Source organism: Danaus plexippus, chromosome 12 (genome assembly GCF_018135715.1).
Source record: "Danaus plexippus chromosome 12, MEX_DaPlex, whole genome shotgun sequence".
NCBI classification, from domain to species: domain Eukaryota; kingdom Metazoa; phylum Arthropoda; class Insecta; order Lepidoptera; family Nymphalidae; genus Danaus; species Danaus plexippus.
In genome coordinates, this window is record NC_083545.1 from 4700737 (window position 1) to 4718465 (window position 17729).

At 33.8% G+C, this 17729-nt stretch overlaps 5 protein-coding genes across 5 annotated transcripts; 2 read left to right on the plus strand and 3 right to left on the minus strand.

Moving 5' to 3' along the window:
* Window positions 1-252: 252 nt before the first annotated feature.
* Window positions 253-2284, minus strand: LOC116772614 (YTH domain-containing protein 1). Its single transcript, XM_032664848.2, has one exon. It carries the CDS (start codon window positions 2068-2070, stop codon window positions 739-741), a length of 1332 nt encoding a protein of 443 aa, XP_032520739.1. The 5' UTR covers window positions 2071-2284; the 3' UTR covers window positions 253-738.
* A 452-nt stretch (window positions 2285-2736) lies between these two features.
* On the plus strand, window positions 2737-4767 carry LOC116772646 (ganglioside-induced differentiation-associated protein 1). Its single transcript, XM_032664890.2, has 5 exons — window positions 2737-3026; window positions 3113-3305; window positions 3432-3611; window positions 3680-3880; window positions 3951-4767. The coding sequence occupies exons 1-5, from the start codon at window positions 2901-2903 to the stop codon at window positions 4250-4252; spliced, it is 1002 nt and encodes a 333-aa protein (XP_032520781.2). The 5' UTR covers window positions 2737-2900; the 3' UTR covers window positions 4253-4767.
* Window positions 4768-4843: 76 nt separating this feature from the next.
* LOC116772639 (acyl-coenzyme A diphosphatase FITM2) lies at window positions 4844-6194 on the minus strand. The gene has a single exon (XM_032664881.2). The coding sequence runs from the start codon at window positions 6109-6111 to the stop codon at window positions 5023-5025; it is 1089 nt and encodes a 362-aa protein (XP_032520772.1). The 5' UTR covers window positions 6112-6194; the 3' UTR covers window positions 4844-5022.
* A 1029-nt stretch (window positions 6195-7223) lies between these two features.
* LOC116772268 (chromobox protein homolog 1-like) lies at window positions 7224-10220 on the plus strand. Its single transcript, XM_032664382.2, has 6 exons — window positions 7224-7673; window positions 7762-7905; window positions 8139-8273; window positions 8338-8484; window positions 8567-8691; window positions 9451-10220. The coding sequence occupies exons 1-6, from the start codon at window positions 7401-7403 to the stop codon at window positions 9473-9475; spliced, it is 849 nt and encodes a 282-aa protein (XP_032520273.1). The 5' UTR covers window positions 7224-7400; the 3' UTR covers window positions 9476-10220.
* On the minus strand, window positions 10048-17603 carry LOC116772579 (vacuolar protein sorting-associated protein 8 homolog). Its single transcript, XM_061522372.1, has 10 exons — window positions 17513-17603; window positions 17194-17433; window positions 16874-17050; window positions 15269-16078; window positions 14862-15193; window positions 14609-14732; window positions 14196-14349; window positions 13642-13862; window positions 13217-13381; window positions 10048-11622 (listed from the first exon to the last, which is right to left on the minus strand). Exons 2-10 carry the CDS (start codon window positions 17281-17283, stop codon window positions 10294-10296), a joined length of 3402 nt encoding a protein of 1133 aa, XP_061378356.1. The 5' UTR covers window positions 17284-17433; window positions 17513-17603; the 3' UTR covers window positions 10048-10293.
* Between the last annotated feature and the right edge of the window lie 126 nt (window positions 17604-17729).

Consider the following 17729-nt stretch of genomic DNA (forward strand, 5'->3'; position numbering starts at 1 on the left):
AATAAATGTGTAGAAAATAGTTGGGAGTCATATTACGAGCCATTATTATAATTTAATATACACACAGTTAATAAGGTCAAGTTATAAGTTAAGTTACACCGATGATTAATGGCAACCAGTGTGTTATGCATTATTTTGTTTCAGGGAGTTAGTTTCAAGCATGTTTTATATAATATAAATGTTCGGTGTAGTTACAAAATATGTTGCAAGAAATAATCAAAGAAACGCATAAAAAGTAATCTACAAGATGAATATTTTTTTTTGTAATAAATATTTTTTTCATATTATAAATATATTAAAAATATTTCATATAATAAAATATCACAGATTATCACAGCCCTGTTGAAGATAATAAAAAACAACAAATGAGTTCTCATTAAGTTAAATACTACATTATAAATATCTTACTGCTACTATTCATTTCATATATTTTTTTAAATGAACTTGTTTTGTCAGCCAATTTTGTAATGTAGCGGAATCTTCAATGATTGTGGCAGCACAACTTTTTACCTTCTCTCACTTTTTCCTAACTCACTCTTATAAATATTCAAAAATGTCTTCCTGTAACTCCATACAATTATTATTTAAACAATTGTCCTGAAGTAACATAAATGTTCCATATAAAAAGTTTATCACAACACTTAACCAGATTAACGATTCAATAAAGTTCAAAGTTCAAACACAATTTTTTTATTAGCAATCATAAAATAATTAATACATCGGTGGTTAAATTACTTTTTATCTTCGATCTCTATAAGATCTATGAGAATCTCGTTCACGGCTGCGTCCACTAGAGCGGTCTGTTGTTCGCCATAAGAATTCATCTACCGAACGCTCGTATGACCTTTTATCATAAACCAGTACAGATCGAGGATAGTCTGGTAGGTCATAGTAGCGTGGTGGCGGGGGTGGTGGTGGTAATCCATCATAGGTTGCAAGAGCACCACTGAAACCAGGTGGTGGAACATATGGCAATGGAGGCAGTTGATGGTGCATGGACCGCATGTATTCAGCAACATAGGCCTCTGCTGCTGCAGATCCACCACTGTTGTAACTTTCCCTACTACGAGCAAACCATGATGGTAAACGATCCCTCATATAAGGTGAAGGGGATCTTCTCTTAAAGGCGGCAGAGCCTAATCTATTTCTGGGTGAAGTAAAAATTTTTCTTCTATTTCTACCTGATGAACCCATACGGTTTCTATAACCTGATCCTCTAGCAGACAATGGTGCTCTGTAAGTTCTGTAGCTGCCACCACTTTTAAGATATGCCTTTTTAGAAGCCTCTTTAGATTTTCTTAATATTGGTGTCATTTCAATACCTTCATCTTCAGGAAATAACCTACAGAGTTCCTCGGCCACCTTAGGCTCTATTTCTTGCCCATCTCTACCAATTTTTACAGGTTTCCCTTCATTCCAGGGATTGTAGAGATGAAGAGTACTACTAAAGGAGAGTTCTTTTCTACAAATCCAGTCAACTTTAAAAACACCATCTAGTACTTTTGCTGAGAGTCCGGGTGGTAAAACCCATGAAATCGACGGTACATCTCTGCGAGACTCACTTGCCAGTCTTGCAAAACCAGCAAATTTGCCACTTTCTTTTACTGAAAATATTAACAAAACATTTCTTGATTCTCTATATGCTTGGTTTAAATTAGCTTCATTCTGTGGTAATGTAGACCACACACCCTTTGCTTTCGACAATGTTATGTTTTCAGAATTATTCGATTTTATAAGAAAGAATCGTGTATCTCTGAACAAATAATTAAGTTTAGTCATGTAATCATATGTCTTTATTTTGTTGGTTGTAGATGTTACACATCGTCGTTTTGTTTGGACAGGAGAGTGGCTCACAGACTTGGTACGTTTACGATTCGAGGTGCGTTTCGACTTTTCTGTACTAACAGAACTTATGCTTGGAGTGCTCGAGTCACTCGAAGACGAACTCGATACTTCACTTCGAGTGTCGTAGTCTTTTCCTTCCTCTAACTGTTTTAATTCCTCACCGATTTCAGCTTCAACCTCACCAACGCCAAGATTAACAGCGTCGGTGTTATTGGACACCTCCATTTTCAATATAGTTTACAATGTTTTTTCTTAGTTATGAATTAAGAACAGCATTGCATAAAAAAAATACTAATGTAAAACTCAAAAACGTTTGAACAAAATTATTCTATCAGAACAATTTGTTAGTAAAAAAGTATACAGAATCAACAATGAATAAGTAACAACCATCAAAATTTGTTAGGCCAGAGTTTGCCAGGCACAGCAACAAGCAATACTATCAATATAATGAATATCTGTATAACAGATAACTACAATTTGGGGTTCTTGTATAATCTGTCTAAATTTTATTAAATTAAGACTATATTATTAGAAATAATATAGATCCTAATATTAAGCTGAAGAAATTAATGGTACACAAGGTGTTATAGAATGGCATAAACAAATGAGAAAGAGTCGTTTTAGTTATTACTGATGTTACTTTAAATGTTTTATACCAGGTATGAACTATACTATAACGATAGAGGTAGTATTTACTTTGATAGTTTGAAGGGACACACTGAATTTCTTGACCCGGACTTTAATAGTACTTCATTACTCTGAATTAAATTATGATAAAAAATAAATTAAGAATATGTATACAAAAAGTTTTAAGTTTTCTTGCGTGTAATGAAACAAAAATTACTCGCTATCACCTGATTTTATTTTTAAAATGTTGGTAATATTTATTTTGAATAAAGAAAAGTTACGAAAACGGAAAAATTTAACTTTGTAGTTTGCAAGTCTTCGTTTGTGTACTTTGTGTATAGATTTAGTTAGTTGTAGCAAATTAATAATAGTGCTAGCAAATAGACATATAACTAAAGAGTTATATAGCAATACTTTGATAATATAAAATGCATTATGTACAAAAATATTTGGATAAATTGCAGGCACCGAAGTTAAATAACACATCTTTGAGTAATGGATACAAAACAAATATATTTTTATATTGCAATTATTACAGCTTTTACTCTCAAAAGGTAAATAATATTATAATTATAAGAAATAAATAATGTATTTCTATTGTTTTTTTTTTACTTTACTAATGATTATTTAATCATTACAGGTTTTGATGGCACTATACGAAAAAAATATAGACTTCGAACCAATAGTTATAGATATAACTAAAGGTGAACAGTATTCTCCATGGTTTCTGGAACTTAATCCTCGGGGAGAAATCCCAGTTCTTAAAGTAAACAAATCCATTATTCCGGATTCCACCAGAATTTTAGATTATTTGGAGATGTACCTGGATCAAGGTTGAGCATCTTTATTTATTTTAAGTTTTATTTAGTTGTTATTCATCATAATGAAAACAATTAATAAAAAAAAGTAGTTATTAAATGCGAAATTCAAAAATTAAATAAAGGTTTTAATATTTGTAGAGAACCCACCATTACTGGAGGTTTCTCAAGATCCGAAAGTAATGATGAACATTGTTAAGTTTCGGGAACTAATTGAAGCCCTGCCTGCTGGTGTAATTACTGTGGGATCATTCTTCCATCCACATCTTTCTGGACGGCCCAAATTACCATTCATTTTGCCAGTTAGAGAAGTGCTCAAAAGTAATGGCGTCTTTTTTGTTTAATATGTTAATATTTCACTTCCAAGGTCTCATTAACTATTTTTGTAGGTGGTGATTTAAGTAATTCTAAAAATCTAAGAAGGTTGGCTGAAGAAAATCCAAAGGCCAAGAGTGTTCTTCTATACAAAGCAGAGATACAGGATCGAAAACAAGAAATACTTACCAATGAAGAAGAATATCTTAAAATCATTAATATAGTTGATGATGTACTTTCACAAGTTGAAGAGCAGTTGAAAAAACAAAATGATGGTATGTGGCTAATTTGAAAATAAGACAACATGTTGTATTATTTATGCTTTAAACATTATTTTTCTTACAGATAGTTGGCTTTGCTGTGATAAATTTAGTATTGCTGATATTAATTTGGCTGTGCTTTTACAACGTTTGTGGGAGTTGGGGCTGGATGAGCGCTTTTGGGCATTCGGCAAACGCCCCTACATTGAGAATTACTTTGTCCGTGTCAAACAAAGAGATTCTTTCCAAAAGACCATTCCTGGCCTACCGGTCCATGTTAAAATGATTTTGACATCACAACCGCCTATATATGTTGCTTCGGCGGGAATTGTGTCCATTTCTCTTGTGATTACATTGGCATATCTTTTCAAGAAATTAATATGGTAATAGAGATAATTATGGAAAATTAGTAAGTATTAAAATGTAATAGAAATACCAAAATTCATATTATCACAGTATTAATCAATGTCTTCCTTCAAATTGTTTGTAATATCAAAGACTTGTTATAGCTAGAGCCTCATCAAGAATATTAACATTTTGATATAACTTATACACTTTAATAATTTACAACAAAATACATTTCTTCAAATATATTTTTGCTAACAAGTGAAATTATTTTCTATAAATAATGACAACTTGTTTATAAATTAATAAAAAACTCTTACTAATCACATTGTTCCGAGGCTATGTGAAATTAAATCATTCCAAAGCAGCTTTAATGCGGTATTTTGAAAAATAATAAAATGCATTACAATTATTACACAACTGTCCAGATGAATAAAGATTATAAATATATTTATATCCAGTGTTATCCCATAATCAGTATTATTTTTAGTCTAAAGTTATACTTAATTTATTTAAATAAAGTTATTTACAAAAATATACAAAAGGTGCAATAATAATGTGTTTCATTTATATAATGCTTTAGTTAGCAACAAATTGGTCCAACTTGTAATGAACGAAATAATAAAACAAAAATATAACACAATAATTTAATTCTATCTACTTTCAAGTATACCCCACCCCTTCAATACAAAATATGAAAACTAAATTTAAAGGCACTAGGTATGTTACATAAATACTTAGAGACAATAACTAAACCCATGGTACATATATATAATATATAAACAATACACCAATAAATAAATTAAAACAGGTTACTTTGTCTCCTCGGCAGGTTCTCCAGATTCTTGGTTCGGGTTTATAGGCATACCCATAAAATGTTTACCGTTATTGATTGAAGATTTTTTTCTTAAAGGTACATTAAGTGGTGCGCTTTTCTCCATATTATATTTAAACAATCCCTGTCCCGGTGGATTTGGTAATAAATATGGCAATGTATACCAAACTCTATATGTGACAAACCATGTTAGAATAGCAATTACTCCGCTTATAAACTTCTCAACCATAATGTGATAATACAATATTGTGGATACTAACATCACATCCCACAGTAGCTGTAAACCAGCTATGGCTATAAGAAATGCTCGTACATATGGAGTAAACTTCTCATATGATGTTTTAAGTACCTCCAAGTCTTCCTTATTAATATTCTTTAAGGGATTAACCCGTGCAGATTTGTCGTTTAAGCTCCTCGAATATGTCTCATCTCTGATAAAATCTTTTATTCTTTCCCATCCATTGATTGCTTTTGCTTCTTCAATTAATATCAAACTTGAGTATATCAATATGAAACAATGTCCCGATATATCAAATCCATTCCAGAAGTGACCATTTTTTAAACATGTAACCTTGTCAGTGATGTTTCTTGAATTGCATCTACCATATTTCACTTCAATTACATTAAACAGAGTTGTCCAGAAATACCAAAACAACGTTGCTATAAAAAGTCTCACTAAATGAGTACCTATAAGCTTTCTTTTGCCGCAACACGTGGTGTAAGATGTCAAAAAAACATAAGGAATTGTTAAAAACAAAGTCCAGAACCATCCGATTTTTACAAAATACTGATTAAATATATTATCACTCCTAGAGAAATAGGATTTTGGAAAGGTAAGAACATCTGCTATAAGAGATAATAAAAAGAGAGCTCCTAAATAAATGGCTATTTTTAAATTGGTGTCATAGAAAAGCAGCTTCTTACAAATATGCACAATCATTAATGTTATAATTTCAAGAACCGAAGACGCTTCTCTCGTAGGTTTGTTACCTTTGGACTCTGATGGCTCATTTTGAAATTTAAAGTTCATCCGACTACTTTTATTAAAATTTGCTCTGCTAGTCATGTTTTTATTATTTGTGTCATTAGATTATATTTGGTCCAGATTGAGGACTTATCGCTATAACGTCATTTGTCAATTTCACAATAGTCTATAATCATAGGTGGGTATTGTCATTAAACTTTTGACACAGACTATTTTTAAGGAGATTTTATTAACCGTAAAGTTGTTCGTCAATCAAAAACTGTTTAAACAATTGATAATATTCTGTATTTGCAAAAAGAAAACAAAACTGCACAAGTCACATTTATGAATATTTTAAATTTCTAAATTTTGATATCATCCCCGTTTATAACATTTTATATACTTAATTATTTAGTTTTTTGAAATAATTAAAACATCTACTAATATGTTAATATTATACAGCTACTGTTATGGTTTGAATTCTTCGTTAATTGTAACTAACTAATTTGTACAAGTAATCCGCGGCATCTATCGGTTTTCATAAGTAATTTCAATCTATATTTATTTTGAGGTTTCAATATGTGTCTATTATTTGAATAATTAAAAAATAATCTTGAACACTGATATTAAAATTTCTATGGTCTAGTTTTCTATAGTTAGTTCCATTTTCAGGCATATGTTTAAATATCTAGTTAAGATGTAAAACCCGATTTTTAAATCCAGTCAAATTCCGAAGGTTTCAGTTAAATGCTACATTTCAACGAGTTCTACATCAATTGAGGCTGTATAAAATAGTAAGGAGTGATTTTACTGACGACATTAAAACAATGTTTTGAAATGCCAAACATTCAATTCTCATTTAGCTTAAAATTTGTAAACAACTCTTTTAACATTTAATTGCATTTAAAATATACTTTCCCTCTTTTATTTTTTAAATGGTTTTTTTTTGTAGATTCTGACTTAAAAAACAGAGTGTTTATATTATTTTCTTTAAATATTTTGTTGGAAAAGGAAACAACTTATTTTGTCTTTTAATTAACACGATGTTAAATTATTTCAGAATATATAAACAGCTAAAACTTTGTTTTCAAATAGTATTTAATAGATATTTACAAAAAAAAAAATCTTTTAAATGAAAAAAATCTTTGTTATGAGTGAAAATTGATTTGATTATAGACAATTTGCAACTAGAAGTAGGTATTTAGAACATTGTCTATGTTGTTTATGGGGAAGCAAGCGACGAGCGGCGTACTACTTTTAACTTTAGCGTTTTCCCTCCTTAACATTTTTGGCGTACATTTAATGTAATTTACTACAGTTTATTGTGATTAAATTCCAACAAGTTATTCTTTTTACGCTTATTTAGAACTAATTACTTTTCGGCATTAAAAATGCGGAAAATATCCAAAAATCGTACAGATGACGATGTTGTTTCATCGACCAATGGATCTGCATCTGTCGGGAACGAGGAGAGTCAAGAATCAGAGCAAGGCAAAAAACAAGCCAATAATGAAGACAATGAAAATTATAAAGACAAAAACAAAAGTGAAGATGATAAGGATTCATCTTCTGTTAAGGGAACGCCTAAGAAGAGTAAATCAAAACAGTCGAAAAAGAAGAAATCCGAAAAAGTAAATAAAAAAGACGCTGAAGAAGAATATGAGGTTTGGTTAAATTTTGTAAAATACCTATAAAGTAATCTCCTGTTCCGAACTTAGATCTAATATTGTTTTTCTATGAATTGTTGTTTAGGTGGAAAAAATTTTAGATTCCAAAAAAATAAAAGGGAAATTGCACTATCTAATACGTTGGAAGGGCTATTCAGCCGATAGTGATAGTTGGGAACCGTCTAATACGTTGTCTTGCCCAGATTTAATCATCAAATATAATGAGGAGGTAAGTGAAATTTATATTCAAACCACAAGTTACCATTGTTATTTTCGCCTATAACATTCTTAACAGATTTTAAAAATTATGGTTGTTCTTCATTCTCACAAAAATTACTCCTAGAAATAAATGTTTTTAATGTGGTATCTTATTTATTTTATTAATTAGTTATGTTATCATTGTTTTTGTTTGATATAAAATATTAATGTAATCAATTATTTATATCATCACACTTTTTTTAGAAGGAAAATTCAAAGAACAGTCCATCAAAAAAAGCTAACAAACGGAAAGGTGCTAAGAAAGAGAGTAAATCGCCACCAAAGAAATCTAAAACCAGTTGGGACTCCGAGAATGCTGATGAAGATGCTGAGTATGAGGTATGATAAACATACATTTACACTTGTAGTATCGTGTTTCCCATAATATTTATTAATTATGCAGGTAGAGCGCATTCTTGAAGTTCATCACAAGAAGAATGGCAGCAGGGATTTTTTGATTCATTGGAAGGGATGGTCAAGCAAATTTGACTCCTGGGAACCCGAGGCAAATTTAAATTGCCCCGATTTAATAAAAAGATTTATGGAGAAGGTGCTATATTATATATTTAGAGATTTGAATAATACATAGATATGAATTCCTGAAAGGTAATAAGAATTAATCATGATTTTAGGTTGAAAATGCTAAAACAACTGAGAGTAGGAATTTAAGAGTAGCTCCAGAGACCACAAACCGTTTCACTCTCCAAGATCCAACATCAGGGCGACGTCTCAGTAAGAGAAGAGGACAACGCCAACGGTAATTTTATTTATCTGTTATTTCAAAGCGAAATATATTCAAGATCAGCCCGTATAATCTGTGTGTCTTGAACATTTTTTTATATTACATGTAATACAAAAATAAGTTTAATATTTAAACTATTCTGTGCTGAGCGATTTTGCAATTTTATCTATATTTTTAAGCATTTTCTGTTGTAATGCACTGTATATGTGATATACGCAAGTCATATCCTATATAAAACTACATAAACCTAGGTGAAGATCTGTACCCTTTACTATATTTGTGGATCGAATGAAAACTATCACAATTGTAATGTTCTGAATGAAAAATTTCAACATTTAATATGTCATAAGCATCAATCATAGTTCTAAGCTCAAAATTTCGTGTGATAAATCCTTCATTTCATGCTTTATTTTGTTTGTTAAATATTGTCTAGTGTTAAGAAACACATCTTTGATCTCATACTGATTGTTGATTAAAAATCATTATCAAATATCGCCACTCCAATGTCATGTTAAACAACACATTGAAACGACATTTTAATTTTATGTGTACTTTTGTTTAGGATAAGTTATATTGTATGCAATATAAATAAATGCAAAGTTTAATGACCTTATAGTTTTTTTTATATTTATAAATACATATATATTATTTTACTACCATATTAACTTTGAAACCAATATTCCACAAGTTAGCCAGTAAAATAGACATATATTTTTACTCACAAAACTTAGTTAGTTAGATTTCTGTCTAATGATTTCCATGTTTCTGTTTCAGTGTCCGATATGACAATGCAGAGTAATGTGTGTGTGTATGTTGATCATACCATTACACGTTAATGTAAGAGACGCTTTTTTCTATTAACTATTTTCAATATTTGTAAAACAATTTTATTTGTTAACACTGTTAGTGATAAGAAAGATATTTTTTATTTATAACATTTTCGGACTTATGTATGTGTGTTTGTTCTATGTAATATACTGTGCAATATTGCAATGTTAATATATACAGCATATGATGTAAAATATATATATATTCAAAAATTACAGTTCATGTATCGTCTCATATTAATATATTTGCAATGAACAGGTTTACTTACCTTAAGTTATCAAAATGACCTATTTATAATGTTAGAGATACACTAGATATTGAAATATTTTTTTTTATCTAGAATATTGCTCTAATAATAGTTCTTCTGACTAAAAATTTATGTCTCGAAGATGTTTTACAAATCTAACATATTTTTTCATGATGGGTGTACATTAAGAAGATTATTTCTTTTAAGCAAAATTGTATTTAAATAGAAATAAATATATTAGCAAGTAGCTTTAATAATGTAAGACGTAGGGTTCCACCAAGAATTACAGACTAAAGGCAATCATCAATAATTCAACTATATTATGCAATCATAGACAAGTAAAAAAAATTAATAATATATTATAATATTCTAATTGAATCACTGAAGGCATATCCTGAGAACAGTTTCAGTACAGTATCCGTAGATAATCTGTTGTGTATACATCCGAAAATAAATATTTGATTTCGTACACATCCTTTTATTTCAATGATAACATCAAAATTAATGTCTCATTTTAAAGAAATGACATCGTGGGGAGCGGTTCACACGACGCCTTCGAGGTCGGGTCTAGGGGGGGCGACTAGGGATAGAGCGTAGTCCTGCGTGGAGCGTCCAGGGGAAGGAGGGGAGGGAGCTGTTGGGATAGGAGCCGCGTCCCTAGCCACTCGCACCCCACATGGACACGTGCTCTCCGGTTCGCAGTCCACGTGGAAAGCTCTTGCGCAGTGAGCAGTACGAACGGCCGGGCCCGCTTCGAGCGGTCGCTCGCAATGCCCACAGCGACCGCGAACCGCCAGCCCGCGACGAGCCGTGCTCAACTCCCGCGCGAGCGCCTCGTGCGCCTCGCGCTGCACTAGCCGGGAAGCACATTCCCAGGCGTCGCGCCCGCTAACGCCGCTCGCTAAAATGGTTCGGGCCATTGTTATCGTAGTGCAAGTCTTAGTGGCGAGTTCTTCGAGGGGAAGATAGGCGACGGCTTCGAACAGCAGCGTCGCGGGAATCGTGTCCGTGTGGCGCAGGAGCCGCGACCACATGTCGGAGGCCACGGCCTGCGGGACGGCGGGTCCCACACGCACGCACAGCGCGCCCGCCTCCTCGATCAGACTGGCTTTGGTCGCCTCGTCATCAGCGGCGGCCACTGACTGCAGCAATGACTCCAGAGCGCCCATGTGATCACCGCTCGCCTCCAGACAGATCGGCTCCGCGTCTTTTGGGCCGTGTTCTTTGATTATTTTTAAAGCGTCCTCGGGTCTGATTATTCCCGAATTCTTTTTAAGAAACTCTTTAACGTCGTTCGGCTTCTCGATACACAGAGTTCGGAGGTGAGATGCGGCGATGTCCCCCTTCAAGCGCCCCATGTCTAGGAGACACTCGCCGAATTCTATTCTACATTCGGTACTTAATGTGTCGTAAACAGATCCTATCGTATTAGTTTGCTGTTCATTGAGAAGCGCCGCCGCCGATCGCGGTCGCAACTGAATCAGAGCTGGAAGGTGATCCCGTATATGGTCTCTAGCCTCGGGGTCAGTTTCGATTCGGGATCGCAAATATTCAAAGAGCTCGTTTATATCGCGACTGGACGGATTGCTGATGTTGAAGAACTCCTTAAGGACCTCGCTATGCTGGTCGAGCATCGCCTTAATCCGCCACAGCACCCGTGGTCGGGGGACGGCATCTTTATATTGCATGACCATCTGATCTCTCTGCGTTCGGATCCGTGTTAAGACTGCTAACCAGGCGACGTCTGCTCGCTCGTCATCTGTGTTCGATATGACTTCCTGAACTCTTTTTATCAACTCCTGGTCAAGCGGCAAAGCGCCGGTTTGTAGTTGCCCACATATAAACTCTAGTATTTCTATGCTGTCAGACACCTAAAATATAAAATTAATTATAAACAATTCAAAGCACAATTCAACGAAACCAAAAAAAAAAAACACCTAAGACAGTTTAAAGATAGATAGATCCAATTTAAAGCAATACTTTTCATTCATTGTAATTATATCTTTAATAACATTAACAGGCCGTTTGCTTGACAAAACTTTCGGCAGTTATGTTAACAAGTGTTTAAATTAAATGGTTTCTACGTAAAATGGGTTATCAAAGAATTTAAACCGAGGACTAGAAAACTTGAAATACCATTAGTTCATTTTTACATTAGTGACCTTTTACTTGTGTTTATATTGAGTCAGATAATGCAAAATATACCTTTTACGTGGTTTCAACCAACTCGCAAACATGAGTTGGGAATAAAGTATAGTGTTGCTCGAGAACCCTGGCTAAGAAATATTAACAGTGAATGTTAAATTTAAACGCTCTTTTACTCAATATAAGTCTGCACAATTGTCAATCCTTATTTTTGTCCATGTTAATATACGTATAACTTGTTCCCCTCCTGGTGAGAGGTTGTTTCGAAATCCGTAGCGGTAATTATGATTTAATAAATACCCTCCGTATTCATAATTCTTAAGAAACCTTCTCAAAACCAAAGGCAGTTGAATTTAAAATACTATCGTCACATGCTGATCAAATCCAATGGAACCATATCGCCCCTTATGTTGTGTAACATATATTATATATATATATATGTTAATTATTAAATAATAAATAGTCGATAAAACAAAAATCTTCCTTGGGATTTTTTATATAACAAAGGTCCCATATAACAGATAATATACCGTAACATATTACAATTTTATCCCAAAATATTTTAATTTAAAGATTAGTTTCGAATTACTTACATAAACCTCATTTCTATTTCGCAAACAAATTGGGTTTATACTTATTACGTTCATTGCTGGTGCGTGGTGACCACCGCTGAATACTTCAGACGTTGTCATTTGTATAAGTCACTTTAATGTTTAAAAAAAATGGTTTGTTATAATAATTATAGTATAAAGAACATGCTAACGTCCATTAAAAATCATCGTTTCGTAAGACATATTTTGACTTATGGTAATGATGGTAATGCGAGAAATATTATGCAGAGCAAACTCGGACTATTGAATTAGTCTGATTTTGATGCCTAAGACTTTGGGTAAATTCTAATATGTTACTGTGTTATTTTTTTTTCGTATATTAAATAATTCCTATATTCGGTCCTTGTTTCTGTATCCATAAAGTGCATTTTAACGTGACCCATGTGCGTAATGCAATCGCTTGTAATAATTTATTGTTTTTATATTAATATTTTTTTTATATATATTTTAGTTTCAAAGATAAAAATCTAAGCGTTTTGAAAACCCAATACACTGTACAATGTACAACGCTTTTTGACAGACTGTTAGGACGATGTAAGAGAAGAAAATTTATAAAATTTAAAATTATATTCAAACTAATAATATTTCTTGAATTTCCAAGAAAGATTATTTAATTTACTTTAAACGGTTATAAAAAAGTTACGTATTTTTATGATATTAATGTTACATGCTAATGGTATGAGAATTGTCAAAAAAAAAATTGTCCTACCTGCAACTGATTGATGTAGGTGAGGAGCGCTCTTGCTACACGCAGCCTGTTCTGTTTGGCGAGGGGTCCCGCGAACGGCGGTTCACGAGCGCACTGCTCCAACAGACGAACGCTGGCGCTCGCGTCGTGCAACACCAACGCTCGCAGTGGAGACCTACCCTCCGGCTGTAATAAACGATCACTGTATTCGGTTGATGCACTATCCTTGCGTTTAAGAACATTGCTACATTATAAACACATCAGCGTATGAACAAAGGCTAAATTTTGATATTATAAACTAACAAATTAAATAATGTACAAAATATTTTAGGAATTTCTTGAAATATAATTTTGCCGTCGACATTTTTTTAATATATTAGTGTCAAAAGATTTTTAGTATATCCGCATCTGGTCTAAAGCTTCTAACGGTCGAACATAAAACTCACATCTTCAGCCAACAAGGCCTGTAGTGCGTCATGCCTGGCCGAGGGTCGGGCGTGTGGTGGTAGCGGCCGACCCCCCACCCCTCGGCCCGCCAACGCGTCCGCGGCAGTCAACAGTAGCGCGCCCCCCGCACACCTGCACCCCCCACCGCCCTCCCCCGCGCTTCTCCCACACGACAAATCCACGTAGCTAACCAACTCTCGCATAGCACCGCTACAACCGTCTGCGGAACAAATCACGTCAAATATAAATAATTAAAAAAACCGTTATAATACGTTTTTGGTAAGAAAATAGAGGCGTTGAATATGACATAAAAATTCGAAAGTAATAAAAAATTTCCTAAATAAAAAAAATATATAACCCTATTATGACATATTTAAATGACGGCTTTTTTTTTAAATTGGCTTAGATTCTAAGGCTTGAAAAAATATTATACGGTCAAACCAGTCTGAAATATAGGACATGAGCAATAATTATAATAAATTTAATATCAAATGAAGGAAATTTAAGAGCTATACAAGCGACTGGTATGTAGTTTTATATTAGCAGGAAGTACCGAGAGCGGCCACTATGGCCCCCGCGCCGCGCCACAGACGCCTCTCCCTCGTGAACACACTGGCCCGGTGAGGGTCCAGGGAGGTCAGTGGTACACACGACACCACCAGCTCCACGAGTTCTGGCTCAAGGTCAGCCAGACGCTCGATTAGTGACTGGAAACAACTACACATATTAAACATATGGCATTTCGCGTTAAATATGTTTTTGGGCGTACTTTTTAAAAAGAGGAATTTCTATTCTCATCTTGATATTTAACTCCCCATCATCTCAAGAATCATGATCATAATAAATCAATACAATTTGCATTAAGTAATATTTAAAATCATAAACATCTTTTACTATAAAGACTATCCAAAATATTTCGTTTAAAAACAGGAACAGAAACATTTGTTTTTGCATCGGCCTTTGTACCTGTGTAAAGTCAGGTGATGGAGCGAAATTTGCAAGTTCTCCTCGTACTACGGCGTCGCTTAATGCCTCCACAAACGCGTCTTCGCTTGAACAGTTCTCCCATAGTACATTCCACAACTCATAACTGAAAAAGTACAAACAACCGCACTAAGAACGCCATAAAATGCAAGAAATTGTAATAATATTTATATATCGTAATAGTACACACAAAGACGTCTTTAATTATGTAATTTTGGACATCATAGAGACTCACCTCATGTCAAATTTGAGGCATAACTTGACAACTTGAACTGCTACATTTTTGCTATTCACTATGTGTGGCCTATCAGCTAAATTGCAGATAAACTCGTTTGCTAGCTTCTTAGCTTCGGGACCCTGGGCTGAGCAGAGCAGTCGTAATGCTTGAGAATATCGCCCCGAGGTCAGGAATGCCTGGGATCTGGCAAGAAGATCACGAGGCTTCACTCTAACAACGCCGCGACGCCCCAATAGTGCTAACGTGCCTTCCGATATACAAGCCCCTCCAAGCGCACTCTCGCCAGCCTTGCACATTGCTCTCGATACGTTACCATCTGTCCAATGACCCTACAAAATTATCTTAACTAAGCATTCGTAAATATCATATAACGTTATAATAATATATGTCTACACAAAAGTCACCTTGAAAAATGCCGAAGCGTATACTGGTTCTATTTGTGACAAATCCAATGGTTTATCATAATCATCACCCCACAAACGGAGATTTTCATCCGAATCGAATATCGCTAGACTTCCGGCCAACCAACCGAGCCAAATTGGCGTCGACTTTAACTCAACACGTTGGACCGACTGCAGGCTAATTGAGGGTCCACTTATAACAACACTGAGCCATTGCATGATGTTGGCTCTAGCGCATACGAGCAGCCTGTTATCCATCTCATACCATTCTAACACCGGAAGAACGTCTGCTGGTCCGTCTAATTTCACTCCGGCTGCGCGGCCACCCGCAACAATAATAACTCTAGAGAGGGTTGCCAACGCTAAGATACGAGCATCTCTAGCCGTCATAGCTACAACTTCACCACGAGCACCGGAAAATAGACACGAGACTCGAGCGGAGCGGACTCCAAGTGGCCTTGAGAATTTAATGAGCCACACGGATCCACCTGTATCGAGAGCTAGTCCCGAAGTACCAGCCCATGTGACTCTCAACGCGCCCCATATATTACCTCCCAATGTGACCCGTCTCAAGATAACACCGCGTACACTCTCGTATTGATAAACAAGCCCTCGGGCGAAACCCGCCAATAATCGAGTGCTATCATGGTTGTACGACAAGCAAGTTACAGCACCATTGTCTCCGTTAGCATCACAGACCCATCTCAATGTTTGATCATGAAACGAAAGTAGATGTCCATGAGCCGTTCCTACAGTCAGTCTTCCATTTGTTCCTATACTTAATGTAGTCGCTGCGCCAGCTGATGATCTTTCCTAATGGATGTAGTAATATATGTTTTTGAATAATAATTCCTTAGGGAAAGGAGACTTAATGCAAAAATTTCATTAACTTTAAACCATTTTACAAAGACACAATCTTTGAATAGTAATTCCTTAGGAAAAGGATACTTAATGCAAAAATTTCATTAACTTTTACAATGACACAATATTTTTGCAAGTTATAAATATAATAAAAACTAATAGTTTTTTTAATATTGTCAGACATAATAATTTTGGAATGTATGTGTTTGCTTAATATTTTTTACAATAGAGATATAAAAGTATGTGTTTATTCCAACATGTGGGTGGATTTTGTTAATTTCCAACATGCAAACTGATAAGTTATCACTTTTCACTTAAACAATTTTTATTTTGTTACAAGTATTTATCATATATGACTTCATTGAAATACCACAGTCACAAGTACGTCAATTGTAATAAGAAAAAGCTAGTTTTAAAAATCTTATGTTTTAAACAAATGTGGTTTCTAAAGCATTATTTCGATCACTATTATCCAACATGAATACTTTACTAGTCTGAAAATGATTTTATCATTATAATAATAAATTAAAAAAAATATATCCTGTTATATGATAAATAGCACAAAGTTAAGTTATGAGATTTTTAAATCCTTCATTCTTTGTATCATCCCATAGTGTACAAAATATTCTCTCTGAATTAACTGTTCATAGACAATGTTAATAATTTGTATAACTACATTTATAATTATAATTCCTAACTATGATGTTAATTTATAATATTATGAGAGAAGAGAGATATTATGCTTACTTCAGCTTGAAATAGCTGCTGTGAAATAGCTTGCAAGAAATCAACATGTAGAGCAGAACATGTCGGTTCCTCAACATTTTTTAATGGCCCTTTATTGATTTCCAATTCTTGTGATGATAAAATTTCGGCCAGGCTCGGTGCTTCACTTGTTGGCAAGGCATATTCGACTTCATCAAGCTGCAACAATTACTTAAAAAATTACTGCCAGGACTACATATATAGGAAAGGACTATAGGATATATAGGATATAGGACTATATTAAAATTATATTTATACTTTCTACTACTTAATTTACTGAACTGAATCATGATTTTTATTACCTCTTCAAAATCCACATACTGAAGACTCTCAACTGATTCTAAATCTGATTCCAATAAAGACTGTGTTGAAGGTGTTTTCAATAAATCCATCGTAAGTGAAAATGTACCTTTCACATTACTTACAGAGTAGATGTACACTTACACAGTTATAAGTCCAAGTAACAATTATTGTATTATTTAAAAAAATAATTCACCGCAGACTTTAAAGGTAATATCTTCCTATATTATTCGTCTTAATTCCTTTTAATATATAAAAATATAAACTCCAATTAGCAATTACAAAGTATATAATCATTGAATGTTTCACTATTTGACTTACACTTTTTATTATTTAGTATCAGTTGACTGATCTTTGCAATATACAGTTTTCAAGTTTAATTCTTTAATTTGGGGAAGACCTTACGTCAAACATATAATTTTAATATTTACCACTGCATTAGATACAAGTTTTACCAAAACAAATAGAGCATCGTATAAAAAATATGACTTGTATAACTCAGTTGTTTAGCACAATAATAAAATAATCAAATATTAAA

Excerpts from the sequence above, each read along its gene's own strand:
- LOC116772579 (XM_061522372.1), bottom strand. The coding sequence starts at position 17,283 with ATGGATTTATTGAAAACACCTTCAACACAGTCTTTATTGGAATCAGAT. Across the intron at positions 14,733-14,861 it reads TGCCTCAAATTTGACATGAG|TTATGAGTTGTGGAATGTAC; the intron begins GTGAGTCTCTAT and ends GTACTTTTTCAG. Across the intron at positions 14,350-14,608 it reads CATCACCTGACTTTACACAG|TCACTAATCGAGCGTCTGGC; the intron begins GTACAAAGGCCG and ends AGTTGTTTCCAG.
- LOC116772268 (XM_032664382.2), top strand. The coding sequence starts at position 7,401 with ATGCGGAAAATATCCAAAAATCGTACAGATGACGATGTTGTTTCATCG. Across the intron at positions 8,485-8,566 it reads TAAAAAGATTTATGGAGAAG|GTTGAAAATGCTAAAACAAC; the intron begins GTGCTATATTAT and ends TCATGATTTTAG. Across the intron at positions 8,692-9,450 it reads AGAAGAGGACAACGCCAACG|TGTCCGATATGACAATGCAG; the intron begins GTAATTTTATTT and ends TTTCTGTTTCAG.
- LOC116772639 (XM_032664881.2), bottom strand. The coding sequence starts at position 6,111 with ATGACTAGCAGAGCAAATTTTAATAAAAGTAGTCGGATGAACTTTAAA.
- LOC116772646 (XM_032664890.2), top strand. The coding sequence starts at position 2,901 with ATGCATTATGTACAAAAATATTTGGATAAATTGCAGGCACCGAAGTTA. Across the intron at positions 3,612-3,679 it reads AGTTAGAGAAGTGCTCAAAA|GTGGTGATTTAAGTAATTCT; the intron begins GTAATGGCGTCT and ends CTATTTTTGTAG. Across the intron at positions 3,881-3,950 it reads GTTGAAAAAACAAAATGATG|ATAGTTGGCTTTGCTGTGAT; the intron begins GTATGTGGCTAA and ends TTTTTCTTACAG.
- LOC116772614 (XM_032664848.2), bottom strand. The coding sequence starts at position 2,070 with ATGGAGGTGTCCAATAACACCGACGCTGTTAATCTTGGCGTTGGTGAG.